The 22,683-nt window shown below is 42.0% G+C and overlaps 1 protein-coding gene across 2 annotated transcripts in view; it reads right to left on the reverse strand.

Moving 5' to 3' along the window:
- The window catches only part of SOS2 (SOS Ras/Rho guanine nucleotide exchange factor 2), a 42,045-nt gene that overhangs the window by 13,827 nt on the left and 5,535 nt on the right, over positions 1-22,683 (reverse strand). For both annotated transcript variants that reach the window (XM_065748346.1, XM_065748339.1), the window contains exons 2-11: positions 19,795-19,920; positions 16,800-16,931; positions 15,586-15,750; positions 14,777-14,980; positions 13,155-13,298; positions 10,456-10,566; positions 8,704-8,802; positions 4,036-4,163; positions 3,022-3,677; positions 12-93 (exon numbers count right to left, since the gene is read on the reverse strand). In XM_065748346.1, the coding sequence (XP_065604418.1) occupies positions 12-93; positions 3,022-3,677; positions 4,036-4,163; positions 8,704-8,802; positions 10,456-10,566; positions 13,155-13,298; positions 14,777-14,980; positions 15,586-15,750; positions 16,800-16,931; positions 19,795-19,920 (1,847 nt within the window). The remainder of the gene's footprint in view (positions 1-11; positions 94-3,021; positions 3,678-4,035; positions 4,164-8,703; positions 8,803-10,455; positions 10,567-13,154; positions 13,299-14,776; positions 14,981-15,585; positions 15,751-16,799; positions 16,932-19,794; positions 19,921-22,683) is intronic.

Below are 22,683 nucleotides of genomic sequence, written 5' to 3' on the forward strand. Positions count from 1 at the left end.
TCACTGCTCACCTTTCAATCAGTAAACTCAGCAGTTCCTGAGGCTTGCAAAAGGAACGGTACGTGGTAAGGAACGTACGCACAAAATTGGGATCTGTAAAGACAGAATACAGAAATATAGTTAAGTCAAGCATCTAAAAATATAGCTAAGTCGAGCACTGTGGTTTAGAAAACAACAGAGCTGATACTGTTAGTGACATTTTCATTTAGCTCTTTGATTTAGCCTTGCTGAAGAATTCAACCACACATGCTATGTTCCCTCCAACACTGTGTCCCAACCCTTACACTCACTGAAGAGGAAGCTCTCTCTGGTGATTTCATAAAGACAGAGAAAACACGGTAGAACTAAGCTGTCTACTATCTGCACATCAAAAATTCTTTTATCACCCCAACTTACCTGCTCTTAAAAAAATCTCCGCAGCAGAGACTGCACATCTCGCCCAGCCACGCCACAGCAGCACACAGGCACCCTGTGCAGGGCAGCCAGCAGCAAAAGCATTACAAGAAACAGAGGCCTTACAAAGCAAATACTTGCAGCAATTCCAGACGCTGCACCTCCAACGCCACCACACCTCCTTCCTGCTGCTCCTCTCCACTAGGTAGGAGTGTTACCACGGGACGTGCCTGTCTGCAAGCCACAACTCCCAGCTGAGCACCAGCCTACCTTTCTTAGCATTTCAGCTGAGCACAACATGCCTTCCAGTTGGCACACACTGACACTTTAGATTACAGTCTTGTTTATGAAAGGCATTAGGCACACTCTGTATCACAACTTCAGTTTCTGTCCTATCACCTGCATCAGTGCTCCCAACAGCTCACTCTTCTGCAACAAGGCATGCAAGTCCAATTGTTCACCACTGCACCGAGGTGCTGCAAACACAAACATTTCCCCTTTTGATCCTCAGTCCCACACCTCAGCTGAAGCCTGGGCAAAAGATTGCAGCCCCTGGAAGCACAGAATCTTAACTCATCCCCTAAGTACCAACCCGGACACTGAGGAAGGTGGTACAGCATATGAACATTAGGTATCAAGAGCCTAGGTACAAAACTGCTTTAAGAAAAAAAAAAAAATCTAATTAAATAATTAATTCCACACCGACCCATCAATTTCAATAATGTCCCTTTCATTTCTTTCGATTCCACTCTTGGAGAACACTCCAGACTGTGAATAAGCAAGCTGATAAACAAACCACTTCTCTGCAAACCCTGAAGGGTCACTACCCAGGCCTAATCCTTCCACCCGTGGCAGGTGCACAGCAAATGAAGGCTGAAATACAGGAAAACCAGGCCTGGAGAAGTGCATGGGCAGATGTTCCCTCAGAGATGTGGGTCTGGGGTTGTTCAGCATTTCTTTTTTCTTGCTGTTCTGTAAATAGTCTTGAACCTGTCAGCATTCAGTGCAGCAGCAGTCAACATGCAGTCAAATAATTTCTTCTAAGAGACACACAAAAGACAAAGGAGGATGCCTCTAGGCAGGCTTAAATTCCCTACAATGCACTGTTTAATGCATTTATGGGATCCTACAGAAGAACATGCATGCAAACCAGAAGTAATGGTGTTTCGTTCTGTGACAATGCTACTGGAGTTTGCACCCCAGTGCTGGCCTGGCCTGTTCAGCTTCTACATCACATCACTCTTGGTTATTATTTATGACACTTTTCAAAGAAAATCTTCCTCTTACCACTGAATAGGCTCTCTCTGCTCTGTAAGCCTTTGAAAATGGGGACTGCTGCTCTGCTTTCAGACCTGTGTGGGTGCCTTCACATTATTTTATTGACTATTTATTTTCATAAGTAACGTTTTCAGTACAATGGAAAATAGAAGCTGTGTGCTACTATAGCAGCTCACAAGTCACGTGCAAGAGATTAACTGCATCTGCTGCTCTGCATCTGCTATGCCCCATGGCAGCCCAGGACCAACCAGCAAGCTGTTAGGACAGAGGTCGTTCTGGAAATGAAGAGCCTCTGTGCTGGGACAAGCCTGCTCCCAGCAAACCTGAAACTAATGCAAACATACAATAAACTAACAGCTACAAGTGTATTTTTACCTAAACACAAAGATAAAGCACCGGCACAATCTGCTAGGAGTCCCTCCCCCATACTGTTATTGAAATGTCCTTGTGGAAGCAGGGTTTGTCAGCCTTGGCTCCAAACACTGCTTGGAGAAAAGCACATGGGAACCCAAGAGACAAAAGCTTCCACTGGAGATTCCTAAGGCCAAAGCAGCAAGTATTTGAGCAATAAAAACCTGTGCAGTTATGCTGTGAAATGAATACTGCAAAACAACAGTTCACTCTGAAAAAGACACATGCCACAGAAACCCAGCACTTTTTAAAGTGGATGACATGGAATTCACAGGCAGCACAGCTATGGGTTACTTGCATAACAGCTAGTTGGATCCACACTGACCTTCAGTGTGTGGTCAATGAGAATTATTGCCTCTCCTTTTTTCTTTAAGATACACAGCTCAAGACAATCCAGCTTTAGATGTTACAACAGTGTGCATGTTTTTAAAGACTTGTATGTAAGATCTGTCAAATATTTTCAGCAGCGTAAGTACATTCAGTAACTACAAGCTTAATATCTGTGGCTTTGATAAAGCAAGTCTGAAGAATTGACTGTGGTTTGCATCCTTTCCTGCTGAGGGGCTTCAGAAAGCAGCAGGCTAAACCATAACAAATGACCTCCAACATTCCTCCTCCTCCACACCACCTGCAACAGCCCTGCTGCTGTAGCCATGAGGACCTTGGGAAATAAACGAAGCAAGGTTTAACAGAAAGCATCAGTAACTCCTAGCAGACCACTGGTACGTTGTGGGGAGGAAAGGGGTCTTGTAAACCCAGAAGTTCTTTAAAGCTTTGCAGGCGAGGTCACTTGGTTAAATAACAGATATTGGTTACTTCTGCAAATCTCACATTACATTTAACCAAATGCAGCAAAAAAATAAGCAAACAAGAGACTAATTTCACCACCCATGCGTGCACCATCTTCAAAAAAACGTATGTAAGAGATGTACAGGATACCTGCATACATATGGTACGTTAGCCTCTCGATTAATTTCACAACCGTTCCTCCTTTGATGATGGGAATTCCATTTCTGCTTTGCAAGTTGTCCTCAAAAACAATGTTGTCCTCAGAGTCTTCTACCACAAAGCGGTACACGTTTGGGCTGGGCAATCTCAGTGGCTGTTCATTTTCTTCCTGCAGTAACACTGAGTCGAGCATCCTATCCAGGGTACTCCGATACTGGAGGGAAATCAGAGCAGCCATCCAATTACTCTTCTCTTCAGCAGACTTGGCAGCAAAGAGAATACTGTTTTCATCTTTAGACACCAGTTCAAAAGCATGTTTATATTCAGATGTGTCATCTTTATCAATAATCTGTATTTTTCTCATGATTATTCTTTCCTTCAGTCTGTACTCCGCATTGCTGTAACCGGGGAGCCGTGACTGGCCATGGTTAGTTTTACAGCTGATCATTAAGCCATCAAACAGAAAGATGTGTCGTTCATGCTTAGCTCCTATTTTTGTCAAGGTGCCTTCCATTATGAATTCATTACAGCACTGCCCAATATCTTTGCCTTCCCAGCCATCAATATTTTTCTGGATCTCATTCATTTTCTTGATGGCCAAGTGCTTGCTTCTTATTTGCCGGTTATAGAAGCGACAGACTGGCTCCCTTGAACAAATAAAAGAAAAAGTCACGACGGGCACATTCCATCCCAAGAGACTAAAAATCAACTACATTAACTGAATTAATATCCTTATTTCTTTCCCACTAAACGCCCTAACCAAGTTTACTGTTCCAAATAAGCCACGTGCACTGCTTTGGCTAGAATAAGATACTGACATTACTCATTGAAGTGGACTGCGAAGGATTCGGGCCACAGTTCCGTTTATTACAATGCCAACATTCACAAAGACACCTCTTGAAAAGGAAACACACAAGCTAACGAGGAAAAAAAGCAACAATGCCTTCCACATAATTACTTCCTCTGCCAACACTGGAAAACCAGCATAGATGTGTGTGTTATTACCCAGGCCGACGTCTTGGCGAGTGTTTGCTGTAGATGCGCTCCATGCTGCACTGGAGATTCAGAAGAGCAGTAATGGCTTGTTTTAAGCACTCCCGATCCTCTTCATCTTCACTGCATTCCTGCAGCTGCTGTAACATAATAAATGTTTTTCTTTCAGATATGTCTAAAGGACAGAAGGGTAGGAAGACTGACAAACATTTTTTTTCCCAGAGTTTTTCACAGCACTCAGAGAGATCAATGGCTTCCAGTCAACAGAAGAGTTATTCGCAGCAGCACACCCAAAACCAGCAATGCACGTAACCAAATAATGTCAGACAGTCAGGAGCAGACTGTACAAAAGCAGAGGGAGGTCAGCAGTTTAGGAAGACAACCCAGAACAGAGATCTGATGCTAATCAGCAAAGAAAACATCTCCGACATCTCTTCAACAATGTTGTGTTTCACAACTGAAAATCATTTTGTTAAACAGTTTGGAGTTTTGAAGTAGTCCAGGATTAAATGCTGTTTTATGTGACTACATGTGATCTTACTTCAATTAACCTTAATGTTTCAGAGCACATTCAAAGGACGGAACGATCAAGATTCACTTTTTTTCTTCTCACTGTTCTAAATTCAGCAATCTTCAGTACATCATCAGCTTTGCTCAACAAACTCTCCCATTCTAAATAGTCTGAAATTCAAGATGCGCTACTAATAGCAAAATGTAAATGGTGAGACCCAGCACAAAGACCTGACTGGTCTGTGCCACTAGGTTGAAACTTCTTGAACTTGATATGTAACAAGCTTTCATATGTCCATACACTTAACAGCAGCATGCTTTGAGAAAGGCCTTTCAGAGAATTCCTCTTTTTCGTTAAGGTCATCACTTCTAAAGCACTTCTGATACAGGTAAGAGAGATCTTTGGTTTTAACTCCTTTTGTGCTCAAGATAGGATCAGTGTCTTACAGGAAACTCAGGCAAACAGAACTGCTGGGCAATACCAAGACAACATGCCACGCAATTTTGGATGAGCTCTGTTTTACCTCCATACTTTAAGAGAAGTCCTACTTAAAATCACTCAGCATGGCAGAAGCCTTCTTTTCCTTTACCCACTATGTTCCCCAGCAAGGATATGTGGCTTCCTCTAAAAGTAATTGAGAGAATAGGATTTGACCAGATTGGTGCATCCCCTTCACGTACTCTGAATTACCATTATTTTTCTTCTTCACATGCCAAAACAACCTCCATCTTCTGTACCAGAAAAATGAAAGTTTTGCAGCCAAAAATTTCTAGGAAGTTTACAAGCTGAGGAACAGTACAGGGAAGGGAAAAACAAGATGTCTACCTCTGTGGAAACCATTCTTTTCCTTTGTAGGAGGCACAGAAATACAAAGAACATGAAAATGACTTGAAAAAAGCAAAGTGCTACAAGTGAGAAAAGCTACCCAGCTTGATAGAATACTCTTCCTCCTCACCTGTCCTAAGCACAATTTCTTGCATACCCCTTCCAAAGAATGAGCTTTGCCAGTTAGCAGACATCAAACAGCATACAGTGCTTTTTGGTGGTGGTGGTACTGAAAACAAAGCCTCCACTTATCCAGTAACCCACTCCAGTTCCAGAGTTAACATCTACATTCCCAGCGACCAGGCAGATTACTTCAAGAGTGTCTCTCTGTAATCATTCAGTCAACATCTGCTTTTCCAAATGCCTGCTTTCAATCAGGTATCTTTTTGTCTAAACAGCAGATGCAGAAGTGTAACACATTTGCTAGACAGGAAAACACGTAAATCTTTAGGAAAAAAGGGTCCTGCTTATACCAGATATATTTAAGGACATAAGAATACAGATATATGTATTTAAGATACTAGTGATGATAAATTAAGAGTATTCTCACTTTATTATACAGAAAACTGTCAGAAAACAATAATGAAGTACAGTACTCAGTAGAGAAAGGATGCCTTGGTGATGCTGTGGCATACTGGCTGGGGTTTTTCTGTCTGTGTCAGTGATGAGGTAACAGTGGAAGTGATCAAGGCAAAACTGCACAGACTTTGAGTTGCCTGATGACAATATGACGAGTCACATGCACAAACTAGGGGTAATCTTGTGCCTGACAGTCACATGAGAAGGCAGGATATATTCTCTCAAGTAAAGAAAAGCCTTGTACATAAACACTTAATTGAACTGCTCATTTTCAGGATTTTAAAGACTCTTCTATCTCACATGTGCATTCTTGGACAGACTGTATGATCCTTTGAGTTCTTCCCACTGCATTCAGTGAGTGATACTCCCTGGGACTCTGGTATCGACAGACATTTATGATAACATTACCAGAGCTTGAAAGACTGGTGAAATGACAAATGCCCCTCTTCCCTGCCAGCATTAACGTGCTTGTCCTCACAAGTGCCAAGCAGCATTCTGAAACACTCCAATAATTAATCATGGAGGTCACAATCACAGTGTATTTGTTATCTGTTTGCAAGACCTGATGTTTTGGTCACTACCAGTTATGTCTCAAGGTAATTCTTCAGTGTGGCTCCCTTCAACCTTTGCTGTAATTACTTGCTGCAAAACAATCCACGGTGAGCTGTCTTCTGTCATTCCTTGAACAAGCAATCAACATCAGTAAAGAGAGGCAGCAGCAGGGCCTGCCCTCTGACTCCAGGTGTTCAAGGCCGTTTCCCAGTGCCCTCTCTACAGCTGCTAACCAAGAGCAGACATACAAAACTCATTTCTGTTCTGAAAGGACAACAGTTTATGAAGTTCTGAGACCTACCACACGCAACTGACCTTCATGGAAAGAGAAGTTACACTACTTTGAACAGGAGATGTAAACTATGGAGCTCTAAGTTCCACATCACAGCAAGGCTCATGGACCCACGCTGCTCTGACTGCCCGCACTTTGTATTTTCCAAGCTCTCCTCACAGTCACACAAGCTTTATGAAGTATTAAAACTGTGGCAATGTAGATTTGCTGCTCTTGTTGCAGATGGTCCAGTAACCTAAAGTTGACAGCTTCAGTTCCCTGACAGCTACAGAGAGACATATTTTTCCCCCCTTACACTTTGTCCTAACCTGACTATCAACAGAAACACATCCAGATTTAAAACTTAAGTCACTTGGAATTAATTTCATGACAGAATCCTGGTAATTCATACACTGCAGATGTGTGGTCCGTGACCCAAATCAAATGACTGACAGTTTGCTTATCCAACTCAGCACACACAAAGTCACTGCAGAGATGATCAAAGAAAAAAAACCACGTTAGATACCAACTACTCTTTTTCTAGGCTTGAGTTTCTGTCCTTTGAAAAGATTTTACATTATATTATAGATGTTTTAGGTTGTAAAGTTTCCTACTCTTCCTTCATTCAGGCAACCTTCTCAGAAATGAAAAGAAAGAATATAGATTATTTAGACCTGTACAACTGCTACACTGGTTTTTACACTAGGAACTTCAGAACAAAAAAGCATAATTTCTGATACTATTAACAAAATGCAAGCTATAGCTACAGGACATTTTATTTCACCCATTTAACTATATCCCATTTAGTTATAATTCACTTAACCTTATCAGTATTACAAGCTTTCCTAGTGCAATAGATACCTTTTTTCAAACACAATCTTCAGCTACTTTAAAAAAACACCAGGTATTTTTTGAGATACAGCACTTTTACAGCAAAGACTGCTTCTCCTTATTCAAAAATGATTATCATGGATGTCAGATGTTAAATTTTTGCTGACTGCTGGCCTCTGATCTCATAACTCAGTGCAGAAACATTTGCTTGTAAGCAAAACAGATACACGCTCAGTTACTTTTTGGCTTTTAGCTGTTATACCCGAGGGAAGGATCTGCTGATGTAAACCACCTTGTGAGAGCACAGCAGAATAAAACACGCGGAAGTCATCGGTGGAGAAACCAAGCAAGGCTCTTCTAATGGAAGTAATGCTTCAATGCACAGAAATGCTCGTGTGGGCCAGATGCCAACGTAAACAATTTGTACAGTAAGACCCCCAAAGTACATCCTACAGGAAGAACTTTTCAGCAACTAAGTCGGAATTCCTGAAAGCTTTCATATGTCATCAGTGCCATTTCTTAGATGACAGAAAACAAGAACATAATAGTGCTTATCTTCGTTCCTTCTCATCACAAAGTGTGGTACACCATGAAAAATGGTACTGCCTGCAGCATCTCTACTCTTTAGTACCCAGGACAAACGGTTGAAAATTAAGACCAGATCATTCTGACTCTGCTGAAGGGATGTGCTCCTCCCAGCCCCAATAAGATCAGTTGAGATACAACGCAGTGTGTGACCAGATGCTGAGAACACTCATCTAAATCATGCTTAGCTTTCTACTGAAGGGATACAAAATGCAGAACTCAAGTAAAGAAATAACTAAAAGATTTCAGTATTGCACTGTTAGCTATATTTGAACTCAAGCTCAGTCAAGGTCTGTGTAATAAATTATGCAGTTACTTCAAACCTTCCTATCAGAGCAAGAGGTGCTTCTGAGGGTTTTTTCAGGTGAATTTGCTTCTCGGACACACTCTGATCTCACACTGATGTTCGCCGTTATTTTTTTATTTTACACTGCAAAATAAGTAAGATCTAACTGCCTATTTCAAAGCTCAGATTCTCCATATGAAGAAAAGGCTTTAGCAGGAAATAAACGTGTGGTTTCCTTACCTGCAGTAATTCAAAGTAGTGCAAACAATGATAGACAGGGATAAGCATGAGCCGTGGGAGGACGTAACGTACAGCTTCTTTAAAACCTTCAGCAGTAGACTGAAAAGGAAAAATAAACAGGATTAATTACAATGAAATACTCAAACCAGGGCAGGACAGAACCCTGAGCGCTCTGGTGGAATTCTGAAGTCAGCCCTGCTTTGAGCAGGATGGTTGGGTTGGACGCAGTCAGTTCCTGAAAACAAATTTGCCTAACAAACGGAGCAACAGAACCTGTAAGTGCTCCTCCAGGCTTTGCAATCACTTTTTTCAATCATCAGCTTAGGGTGGTTTTTAATGCATACTCACCAGAAGTCCACAGCTCTGAGAACACCTCCAACCCCTACAAGGGCTGCAGCTGCACAAGCTGAACAGTTTGCATTTTTGCCAGAAGCAGCAAATCAAATGTAACAGCTAGAGGACCAAGTCATCCACCGCTCATTTTATAAGCATCCTTTGACATACAAGGCCCTCACAGTGCAATCCATAGCACCTTTACACTTCAGTACTTTCTGCAGCACTCAATTAATGGCAACAGTTATCAGACCTAAAAATGCACTATGGCTAAGCTGCACACATGATTCTGGGCACACCTCAGAATGCAGGACTCCAACAAAACGTGTTCTGTCTGGGCAACAGTTTGCTGCAGAACTTGAAGAGAACACTGGAGCATTAAGGAGCAGGCAGGACTCCTGTATTTGCCACCAACTTCTCTCTAATTATGCCTCCTTCAAATTACACATGCTGTGCTTTAGTTTACATCCAATTTACCACAGAAATATGGAGGTGCCATTACATTTTGAGGAAATAAATATTAGTATCTCCTCTTCCTTAGAAGCTGAGGCATCACAAGTTTAAGAATTAGAAAATGCATGGGAAACCTTTTTTCCATTCCCAGAAGTAATTCAGCATCTAAAACTAGGAGCTATCCTCCAAAGGACAGGGAAATCCTTGCTACCATTCATACCAAGTCAGTGACCAAACAGAATCTGAAATTCTTGATCTCTGTTTTGAAAATGACACCTCCTCTCTGTTTAAGACGAGACCACAACTCTGCAATAGCCAGAGACAGCCATGGTGTGTCCAACAGCCCAGAGCCTCAATCTGTTTTTACTCCAGGGCTTGGATAAGTGTAGAGGAACATCCCCAGAAAAGCCCACACCTCTTATGCTGAGAAGTCCAGATCCAGCATTTAATGACTCCATTTCCAATTTAGTCTGGAATAGGGTTTTCAGCTTTATATTTGCTAACGAGATGATCCAGCTCACCAAGCACTCAAGGGTGGAGAGAAAACACTCACTGTGAAGAAGAGGAATCTCAGTTTTCCGAGACGTAGGTCCTAAACTACAAACCAAGTGCTACTGTAATGGGTTTAGCTGGGAACATAGTTTCTCTAAGCATGGTACTGAGCACATGCTCAGCTCTCTTCTGAACAGCAGTCTTTAGTGGAAACATCATGTTTAAAAAAAATAAAATCACAGATGATCTGGCTGGATAAATGTGTCAAGAAAAACTGTCAGTCCCAGTCCCAATGCTAAACATGAGGACCTGGGGTATGAAGGCAAGCAAATGAAAATAACATTCCTTGATGCCTGTGCTTAGTGTTAAAAAGCAGAACAGAAATAGAAACAGCAGGTATGAGAGGTAATCCCCTATCACAGACCTTCAAAACACGAGAATCAAAACAATTCAGTATCTCTCATTCGTGCTTACCTGAAAGTGAAGAGCAACAGCAGGTTTTGCCATTAAGTTATTAAAATGCTCATGAAATTGTGGAGAGAGAATGTCCTGGGACAAGGTTTCGTATGGATCGAAGGCTTGCTCCTAAATAAAGACAGAGAATTATGTACATACAAGAAGAAAGCATGATATTTCCAGGCCTGTCAGTAACATTCATCCTGTTAATAAGCTAATATACAAGTCAAACTTTTCCAAAGATCCATTTTGCAATAAGAAAATATTCATTAATTCACAAATCTTTTTCTACTTCTTAACCAAGGAATGCTGAAAAAAAGTTGCGTGCAATCTTACCATACTTATCACTAACACAAACTGTTCTGCTGGAACAGTGGGAAATAAGCAAAGTTCTGGCTCTCAGACCACTCACATTTCACCAAGAATGGTTTATCTAACTCCTCTCTGCCAGCAGAAAAAACAACTGGGAAAGGAACGCAGCAAAGTAATGCTTCAGGTGAACTTTGGAGGCTGTCACAAGGAGGCATTGTTGTACCACCATCACTTCAGAATGCTATGCTTAAGGACTGCCTTGTAAACACTCATCTGCACATTTCTCAGGCCATGCAGTGAAGCTGGGAAAGTATCTTGCTTTGGGACAAAGTAACTACACTGAGACTCTTCTGGATTATTAAAGTCCTCTAAAAGGGTTAAAAAAAGAGTAATTAGGGACAAAGCTGTTAGAAATGCATGCATTTGGCTCTCGTGAAACTCTGGTGAGAAGCACAGTAAGAGTAGGTTGAGCACTGTGCCCAAAAGATTACAAGAAAACAAGGGATCTTAATCTAGTTCAAGTACAGTCCCACCAATTCCAAGACAATAAAGTCTGCAAGAAATCGAAACCTCCACAGCATCTAGGTGTAAGATCTCCAGCAAGAACCACTGCATACATCTCACAGCCTGCACAGGACAACTTCAGGAGTTTCAGGCACAGAAAAAGCAAGTCTGCATGGGTCATCTGGCTGTGACTCTGTAACATCAACTACAAGCAGGACAGGATAAAACCTGACTTCACATGAAGCTCTGTAGGAATAATTTATGACTGCCCATAGATCACCTGCTCCAAAGCCTGTCAAGTTGTTCCTGAGTCTGCAGATTCACTGGGCTGAATCACTCATGAATCACGGAGTTATCCTGTACTGATGGCACGATACCTAGAATAAGAACACTTTTCTTTCCATCTCAATGCAGAACTGCTCTTCAGAATGAATGCTGTGGAATTTGAGGGTAGGGAATACCACAAAGGCTACTCTGAACATCAGGTGAAGTCTCAAGTAATGCACATTCCCAGGGCTCAGGGAACTTCCTACCTTACTCCTGGGGCAGCTGTAATTAAATGAGAGGCAAAGAAGGTACTCCCTTTTCACATGCAAATTCCTATCATCACTCCTGACAGACCAACAAGTTCTAGTCATCGCTGTACATTTGCATGGGATTTGATTTTGTGGTGGGGAAGAAAAATTTGGCAGTTCAGCAGCAGCTGATGAGAAATGAGGAGACACCAACTGAACAGGCTGATTTTCTTGATCTGAATCTGAATGCACCTTTACAGACTGTTTTGTGGTACATTCCACTACCTAGAAGCATACAATATGGGAGTCCTATTTGACAGCATCCAAATGAAAGATGGGAAAGATAACACCACACGGTTTCTCTCTGCCATATCAGCCAAGACAAAAAGCCTATCTACATTACCTTAACACAGCACATAGTTCTACACTGGTGTTTACAATCTTCAGGCTCTTTTACTGTAGTGCAGCAAGGTTCCAACTTTTTCACATTGTGGATATCTAAAATAACTCTTATGAAAACACAAACACCAGGATAATGGATTTACAATCCACTGATTACAACTCTGCTTTGTTAGCTGCCTTCTGAAGGACATTTCAGAAGAGGGACAAGGACACTCTGCCCTCAGTCCTGACATTCTGTCAACAACTGAACATCACTCATGAGATTATCTAAGGCAGTAATAAAAAACGGTGGTATCCAGGATTGCAAAAGTTAGTGTCGAGCTAAAAAAACCACACAACAAAGTGAAACAGTTTTACCACCTTATCAGCAAACGTCCACTTCCACTCATGTGTTAGGCACCATGCTTTTGCATTTCTTTCACACCAGGGAAAACTTTTACTTTCCCCATACTTCCTCATCTCAAAAACATCAAAATATTTATGTTGAAACCTTCCAGAGGACTGATGCAGAAAAACAGACAAAGCAGGAAAATTCCAGCTTGCAAGGGCTGCTTGTTTTTAATTATCCTTCCAGATAAGTTGAAGCACCTTTACAATGGCAACACTCAGCAAAGGAGCCTGGCAATGAGACAGGCCAAGCTACACTTTCACATCTGCGTAACAATCCCTTTGACATGTTATGATCATCTTTGTGTGAACACGTGAATTACAAATGTACAGTTGTTAAGTAGATCTATGTAGATTTTAGTTTTGTGCTTATCTGCTTGATACAGCTTCTGTGACAGGTAGAAAAATGCTTTAGTTTACCTACTGAAGAATGGGTAGGGAAGACCTCTATTCAGAACTTATTAAAAGAACAACTTAAATGTGTGTAAGTCGTGACCAAATGTTTACTGAGAAAACAACACTAAAGGATTGGAAAAAAAAATAACCTAATAAACCCCAAATTAGAACATTAAAAGCAAAACAAACCTGAGCCCTTACCTCAGCAAGATCCTCAAAGCAGCTGCCAGCCAGAGGATGAGGGCTGCTCTCATCAGTCATTTCAACAGTATCCTCAATCAATCCCAAAAGCTTCACTGTCAGCTCATGAATATCTGAAATGTTGCTGAATACCACATCAATATCCTGCAAACATAAAACGTATCTTAGTAGAGTTCAGAATCATTTATCTTGCCTATGTAAACAGCAGAGCCTTTTTCAAGAAGCCTGAACCAAGAGAGAAGTGGAGAGGAGACAGGAAGAAAGTTAAATTACATGGCCTCCCCAGCCTGCAGGCTTGTCCGGGCACATCCAGCCTTGCACAATTCTCACCTCAGCAAAAGAAAGCACATCACCCTTCCCAGGAGCAGCAGCAGTCCTGGTACAGTCTGTTCAGAGCTTTGGACAGAAATGCCCTTTTCAGCCACAATTCACAGCTGCTGTTTTCTCCTCTCAGAACACAACAGGAAGGAGGCAATTTAAAGTTGCTCCAAGGTCAGAGCCTCAAAACCACAGGTAAAACTAAAGCCATTACTCGGCTACATTAGCAAAACACTACCTGGGTACCGAGGAGCTGGCTGTTTCCTTTCCCCAGTCCTACTTTTAGACTTCAAATTTACACCCCACAAAGAGACCCAACTATAAAACAACTTGCATTTCTTCTTATGTCCCCTCTGAAACATACTTCTCAAATGCTTCTCTTCTTTTATCCTAACTGCACAGCCACATTGGACCTCCTGCTAGCTCTACACTACAGCAAGCTCTTCAGGGAATCAAACAACCCAAGTCTTTCATATCCATTCCCCAATTACAAAAGACTATTCCTCAGCTCCAAAACATCACTCCCTCCTCCTTCTAGGTTTTTCATTTGAATTTTGCCCCCATATCTGCATAATACTCTGATGTCATATCAGCTACTGAGGCACCTCCACGCTCAGCAGTAATGAAAACATCTGCTGCTGCCTCTTTTTATAATCTTCTGGAACCTTCCAAGAATCCCAGTTCAGGCTATGCTGTGCTGGTCCCCTTCACTTCCCTCCTGTGAAAGGATTCACACATCTCTCATTACAACTACTTCAGCTACAAGAGCTGTGCTTTTCCCTTAGGACTAGCATCCTGAAAATAGAATTTGCCACAAATATAATTTCAGTCAATTATCAAGTACTCCAACCATTTATCACATAGAGATTTCCTTTACAGTCAGTCCTGTGTTAGCGAATCTGGAGCCAAAGGTTGTTTTACTTGTAGTTACTACAGAAAGGGTGCCACGGAGTAGACTTTAAATGTTGCTTCAAGTATTCATCTGCATTCACTGTACATGTAGGTAAACAATTCCTGCGTTAAGCAGAAGTGTAACTATTACCTACATGACCAGGAGGCACCAGTTATTTCTGGGATCCAAGCAGGAATCTCATCCTTAAAGCCTCACTCTGAGAATAGCACTCTGCACACTACTGGTGGCAATTTATTCCTTTTACATCACATGCAGTCAACAGTTGTTATGCACTGACGTACAATAAATCACACTCAGTTTTACCTCCAGTGTGGTTAATGGAAAATTGGTATGTTACAGCTATTAGTGGAGAAACTGGCATTACACATCGATAAACTAGTGAAGGACTTACATTAGGTGTGAACAATTTTCTGTTAGAGAGGAAAGCTTCCCGAAATACTTTTATTATCAGATTCAGCTCCCGGAGATATTGCCTTTCTTCTGCAATTTCATTTCTCACTAGGTCATAATAATTGAGTTCCCCAGAAGAGGAAGGTTCATCTTCACAGAGAGAAACCAGGCCAATGTCATCCTGATCAAACATATCCATCAAAACCTAGCAAAGAAATTTAAAACAATTATATGCAAGCCTGATTTTAACACTTGGCTCTAGCTCAGCTATTAATGTGTTCAGAGAAATCCTTTGAGTTTTTAATACAACACTTTCTGTGATCACTTTCACAAGGGAGTAATATTTAAACTTTGGCAGCAGAAGGTTGGAACAGTTGCCAAAGCCATTTCTCCCTGTATAAGTTAGTATGGTTTCATGCAGAACCAATTTTGAATTCAAGGTGTATTGCCTGGGCTTCGGACAAAACCCTCCTGCTAATGATAAAATTCAACGTTTCCCATATTAACAAAGATGGAAAATTAAGGTCTTTTCTGTATTACAAAGAAGGAGTCAGGTGTCACGACAAAGCAGCATCACGAGGACAGTAACAGCTGAGAAACAGAACACAACTTTTTCTGTCCTTATATTTATTTATAAGAAGTTTCACTAACCCAACAGATGCTCAAGTTAAGGTAAAGTCTTCAACAGTTCTGGCACAAATAAAGAGCAACGGTTCTGTATTTAAGCAAGAATCCCCTCCTGTGTCACTTCAGACATACCCTCCAAAAAACCCCTACTGCCCAGGAGACTGTTACAGTGCCTCTCCTTACCTTATCAGCACACATGGATACTTTAATGTCCTGCTGGGAGATCTCAAAGTGTCGTATATTGAAAACGTAGTTTCCAGCCAGCTTTAAAATGTCAGCTGAGATGTATTCTAAGACAGCCACAATATACAGAGAGACATGGTAATCTACTTTATAACCTAGGACCTCCTACAAATTGAAAAGAAGAGGAAAACCACTATTTATTCTAAAAAGCCATTTGGAATGACATTAATACATCTGGTTTTCTACCAACACTGATATTACTGTAAGTTGTCAACGCAGACAATATGATAGCAGGAGCAAAGGACATCAAAAGGAAATTTCATCAACAGCCTCAAAGCAAATGCTTGCAAACACTTCCCTGTGCTATTTGCCATATTCTGACTAGAGGAACTTCGATACTGGATGTAACATCTATTAAAAAACCAAACAGGCTCTGTACCTACATCCACACACTTCTAATACAGATTTCACAAACAGAAGCCAGTGTTGTCTTACAAAACGCTGTTATCTTTCCTAACTTCTCTTCCCGTCTCATCAACTGTCACAAACTGAGACACTGGCCTAAAAAAATCAGAGTGCAGTTTCATCATTAAAAAAAAAGATCTCCATGGGCACAGTAAGAATAGATGCTATGTGGCCCAAAATCTTGACTGCAAATAAGAAACTCTACATCTGTTATAACTGACATCTAAAACCAGAGATGGTCACACTGCTCACAGCAACAATAACGTCTGTATCTGTTCTTTTGTAACATCACTGTGGATTTGCAGATTTTAAAACGAAGGTATCAGTGATATTTAACAGTAACTGAAAGGACACTGATATACTAGTCTATAGTACACAGGGAACAGGATCTACTTGTTCTCTCCTATTTTGGTTTCTGCAGCATTTTGAAACAAACAAAGCTGTCAAAACAGTGACACTGAAGTGGGTAAGGTATTTCAGTTAGTTTTTAACGTAAATAAAACCCAAACAAACAAGTCCTATTTCAAAGTAGAATAGCATGTTGGATGAATTCAGGGATCTAGATTTATTACACCTACAATGTATTTGTCCTGATCTATGATGACTATTTACTCCTTCTGCCAATATGAGAAACTTACCTATTTTTACACAAATTAAAGAGCTATTTTAAAGGCTGTGCTGGAAGGCAACAGTACAGCTGTGGTGTGTGGTGGGCAGAAGCAGCAGTCACCAATTGGTGTGTTAATTACCTTTAATAAGGGGTGTATTTTGTCCACAGGCAGCAGGAGAGGGTTTCTTCTTTTCCGTTTCTCTATGGCAGACTGCGCATCCGCCATCGCCCATTTGTCTATGGGATGAGGAAACGTCTTCTGGACACGCTCCTGTCCAAACATACAGACACACTGAGATTAACTGCATTAATCAAAGAGAAGTTTAAAAAACAAAACAACAAATTACTTCCCCTGCAGTACGGCTAATTATCCTCCTCCTCAGTGCTTGCAGTGCATTTTCCTAACTACTCTCTCTCCTCACCCAACTCAGCTTTGCTCAGTAACCCCAACCAACCTCCCTGCCCTAACCACGAGGAACTTCCCATCTCCTACAACAGCTCCTGCCCTATTATCTTCAGATCACATGAACTTCAAGAAACTGCTGTTGAGACCATAATATAAACACCAGGAAGTACTCAACAGCTCACAGTCTAAATGAAGAAAACAAGATGTTACTGTTCCTCTTTCATAAAAGGATGGAACTTGTGCTATATCAGATGAAGCTTAGGGCAGGAATAAAAGCAAGCACAGATCTTCATCAACTGCAGCTCTACACACAGCTGGAAGAAGGTTGCCTGTAGCACTTTGTGCTCTGCAAGCCTGCACAGGAGCACCTTCCCTGCTGCACTGTGCAATTTCAGGCCATTTTTATTTGGATTTTATATGGATTCACATTTTCCCACCTGCATAAGAGCAGTTGGGATGACCCCTCTGTAAGAGAAACAACTGCTTTGGGCTGCAGTCCCACACTTTAGCAATCCCACACTGAAGACATGCTAAACCCCAGCCCTGCTCTCCACAAGTTCTCCAAGCTTCCTGCAGCAGCACCTGTGAGCTGGAGGAATCAGTCTAACCCAAACTCTGACAGCTGCTTCTTAAGTGTCTCCGGAAAAACATTCTCTCTAAGTTAAATAGCCAGCGTATAACAAACACAAAAGACAAGTGAGATGTTTCCCAGGATGCTGCAACTGCTGTGTTCCGTTCTGTCTGCAGCAGATTATCTCATTTTACACCCTGAAGCTGTTGCACAGCCCACTACCATACTGTTGCACCGACTCTGATGAGGAAGAGGAGGCATGAGGTCCTCCCAGAGGCAGTTTTCTAGCACCTGCCCACAGCCATCCAACGGGCAGCTCTCTGTGCCAGCTGGCTGTGCCAGGTGAACGTGCTGTGACCTTGCCTGGGCAGCAGCTCGACGCTACAGGCTGCTCTCACTGAAGCCAGCTTTCCTTGAAAGGCTAGCAGGAGAGCACATGTAAAAGGGTACAACGTGGAATTCAGATGTCTTTCAACAAGTCATGTATCACCTGCCCCAGGATTGTGCCACTGTTTTGTTGGGGACCATCTGAAGGGCTTTAACTATTTACAGAAAGTTTATATTTGGGATTTTTGATCCTGATCTTGCAAACGCTTTGGTTCAGTACTGTGCACAAATAGTTCCTTTAACTCCAGGCTGTTGTGTAAACAGCTGCACAATAAACTTCAGAGATCGTAGCTCTCACATCGTCTCTTAATAGCTAAAAACAGCAGAGGAGCAGAGCCAGGAGCCTTCAACTTGCAGCTCCCAGATGCCTGCTGCTCAGCAATTGCACCAACAAACCGTAACAAAACACTCAATTCTACTTTCCCTACTCCAAAAGAGTCAGAATTTACTGACCTACTGAACAATAAAGTCTCAGGGAATATTTTACCACTATTTAGACAGAGCTGTGTTTTTATACTAAAGAACTATTACAGTGCTAAATGTAACAATGGCTTACTACTCACAGCTTTATAATGCCAGGTATGTTTCAAATACAACACAGAGGATTTAGCATCTGCGATGCCCAGAACCACAGCTCTGAGAGCTGCCAGGTTCCTCACAAGGCTGTGAGCACTTCTGCACACAGTAATTTGTGGAGCACATGTATATCTAACAAAAAATTAAGTCAGTTGTACAGAGTACTCAATCATCTCTTAACTCAGAAGCAAAAAACAGTGGAGTTGGTATATAAAACAACCAGTGCCCTCTCGAACTGTCCTGAGTCCTGAAGGGTTTGACCTCCAGCAGCTGGAGAAAGAACACAGAACTTCTCAGCTTCACTTCTATGGTTCAAAATCCAGACTGAAAGCAGTAATGATCCTGAGAGCTATTAGGGGACTATTAAGCTTTATTCAGTCATACTATAATCTTTATGCATCAGTGTTACAAAATACATTAATCATAAACCAAAATTAATAATTAATGAATCGAGTCAATGTTGAATAAAAGGTGATTACTGCACCTAGTAAGGATCTAGAACCCCTCAGGCAATAATTTTGTAAATGTTTATTTCCATGAGGAACATATAGCATAGCAGATGGGGACTTCATTTTGTTTGAAGCTGAAAAATCTTTGACACTGATGCAAAATTAGTACTCTGCAAAGCTATAGTGGATCACAGCTACACGAGAGCACTTCCAACCTCTACCCTGTACACTGAAGCAAGCTCCATGAAAGCTTTCACTTTCTAACTGAGGACACAAAAGCAGACAGCTGCAATAACATATGAGCCTCAGTGAGCTCTAGGAACATACAACTCCACCCCCAAAGCTGTGCAGTCCAGGCCTAACCTTTCATTACAACTTTTTTTTTTCCTGAGTATTAATGTCAAAGAGTAGGAAAAAATATAATATATTACATCTGATCATTCCTTAGACCAAGCTGCACTCACACAGCAGAAAATCCTTCAAAGTACTCTGCATTTCTAAAAACAATGCTGAAAGCAAGAATTTCCACCATTCCTATTCTGATACATGCTATAAGAAAATTCATTTCCAATTAAACTTGCTTTATGAAACTTGAATACTGTTTAATCATTTAGATAAACAGCATTACTAAGCTCTGCTCTTCAGATGCACCTTGCTTTAACTTCAAGCTGCACTGCTCAGCATACCTTTGTTCCTCCCAGTGATTCTGGGAGCAAGCACTTGTTTTTCCAGTAGATCATCTTACCTCTACATCTTGGACAGTGCGTGGCTGGGCAATGCATAGTTTGTTTAACAGCTGAAGTATCAACTCCTCAATGTAGTAGAGGGAATCTTCCTTTGCTGAAAGGTTTGGGTGAACCTGTTGCTGAACCTGCCCAAAAGAATTTGTAAAAATTAGTCTTTTTTAGCACTTCTTTTCAAATGAAAACTGTTTTCCCTTAATGGCTGTGAAATCTCAAACCTAGGCAGATTTCTGCTGAAGATGCATAGAAAGCCATCGCTGCGATTCCACAGCTCACAGAATGAGCAGCACACACTTATTCCTAACCTTACTAATGAGTACTGGGTGACCTGTCAACAGAGGAGCCTGAACACAGCAGGAAAACCAGGGAAGGAGAACTAGCAGTCTAGGAAGGAACTGAATTAAGGCGTTCTTAAACCTATGGCAGTGAAAAGCCACGACAACAGACAAGGGCTGGAACAATTCTTGGTGATGCCTGAGAACCAGAAAACCAAGTAGAGCATGAATCTCTGTCTGAGGTATAAGAAAAGGAGGTACCAAACACATACTGCAGGGCAGGAGACCTATGGAAAAGCATGCAGCAGAATATAAGCCTCCTGACTGCCAAGTGTGGTGTGAGACAAGCAGAGGACCACATCCCTTTAATGCTCAGCAGGATAATGCATGTCTGTCGCTTCAAGGAGGAGAATGACTGCTTCCATTTCCAAGGCTAAGCTAGAGCAGACAACCTGCAACAAGCGACTGCAGCACGTGCCCACACACACAAGCTGAAGGGCTGCAGCAACTCACCTGGTCAAAAATTGTTCTCCCAACAGCATCTGATGTTTGAATGTTTGATGAGCCCAAACAACCACCTTACCCTACAGAAACAGAAAGCCCATCCTCCAGAGTTCATCTATACACTCAGCTTTTGCTGGCAGCCTCTCAGTCAGGAAAGTGCTAACTAGATCTTAAGCTATAGCCAACAGACTTATAAATAGCAAAGTCCAGGGAAATTCCCTACCTTCCCCTAAACAAATTATATGTTAATCGCCTCAAAACAGTAATCTCACATACCCACATTGCCATTCTGTACGTGGTGTCAAGAACAAGACAAACAAACCGCTCAGCTGCTGTGAACGTGGGAGCAGGGCTGGTTATATGGGAGTGGGTAACCCAGGCACCAGGCAGCGTGCTGAGAGGACAGCCAAACGTGTGAGCCCCCACGCCACATCCTGGGACAGATGCCCTCACGTAACTGTGAGGGCTGGATTCTGCATCAGCAGCTCAAGCACCTCCATGACTGGCTACTACTTGAAGAAAAAAATAACCACCAGAAAGCCAAAAACACTCCATGAAAACACTTACTTAAGCCTGCAGGTTTTCAGTAATATAGGAACATCGCACGTTCTTCCTGAACAGGAGAGCTGAATTCACTAAACAATGGAATACCAGGAAGTGCCAAGTTAAGGTCCTGCCTTGCTTGCTTCTCTCTGAAGAGCACTGCTCCAGCATTAGTGACCAGCTAGGAAACGAGCTGCAGCTTTGTACAGAAGGAACCCTTCGAGATGCCCCTCAGTAGCACCAAGAACAAGAGCTACAGGAGGTGAGAAGACACACAATGGCTGTTTGCTGTTTCAGACCACAGCCATCCTCCTCTCACAAGGGCACGTGTTTCAGTGCCACCAAGAAAATGACTTCAGTTCACATCTGAACAGCTCATGTTATATTTCCCTCAGCTTTCTGAGGAGTGTATGAGTCCCTAAAAATGGTGAGGACAAGCAGAGAGCACTCAGCCCTCCCCCAGCTCCGGAGGGATCTCAGCTTCACACAATGAATGCAAACCTAAGTACTGCAGTCACGCTTGCTTTCTTGGCTGGTTCTCTGCCTCCTGGTTGAGGCCACACTCCCTGAGGCCTTGCACTTAAAATGACACTGCCTGCAGCACCACGAGAGATCATCACTGCAGCACTTCCCAGCTTTAAGAGTAGTTTCACCTGAAGCTCCCTAACAGAAAATAATTTCATAACGAGACACCAACACAGAGCTAGTTATGCGAGCCAAGCCCCTGCCATATAAACCAGGTGCTGCTGCATCACAGACAGTACACTTACTCTATACAGAATTCATCTAAACCCCAACTGAAAGATGTGAAAAAACAGAGAAGATGCTTGATGAAACACTGAATGCAGGAAAAAGGAGGAAGGACTGAGGGTGTGTTTCTCACAGGAGGTACAAACACTGATCTCAGGCTCCGAGCACGCTGTCATTAACTGGCACTGAACAACACACCACAGCTAACATGAGAATCCATTTCCATCTGACTTGTAGCTGCTTCCTTTAAGGGTCAAAATACTTAAGACTACAATGCGTTGCAGCCAATAGTCCTGGGAGAACCAGCATATAAGCTTCATTCTGACCCAGAGGAGTTAAGGCACAAAGTCTGAACCTCAATAACATCTGGACTCGCAGAAATTGTTACGTGCTGATATAAAATCAAGGCCCCAAGCATTGCACATGCAACAGCAAAAAGCTGAGAAAAGTCAGGACTGCAAGCAGCTTCCATCCAGGATGCACCACGGGGACAAGCCAGTGATTTGGCCGTGCTAACTACACAGCTTTTTATGTAACACACGTATTTTGGTCATCCAAACACGTTTGGAAAGCTCCAGTTATTCCACAGTGAGAACACGTGCAAAACAAAACACTGCTCAGAAAATAAACAAAGCCTGAAAGCAACCAAACCCAGGACGTGCCTATCGAGTCTGCACAGCAGATACCACCAAAGACATATTCAATTCTGCAAGACCACGCAACATCCCACCTCTCTCACTATATTCCCAATGATGGCACTCGCAGAAAACAGAACTCAGCACTCACTGAAATGTCAGAGCAAGAAAGCTCTCATTTAAA

This window comes from Cyrtonyx montezumae, unplaced genomic scaffold (genome assembly GCF_038088225.1).
Source record: "Cyrtonyx montezumae isolate F1298 unplaced genomic scaffold, pur_monq_1.0 scaffold_10, whole genome shotgun sequence".
Taxonomy (NCBI): Eukaryota; Metazoa; Chordata; class Aves; order Galliformes; family Odontophoridae; genus Cyrtonyx; species Cyrtonyx montezumae.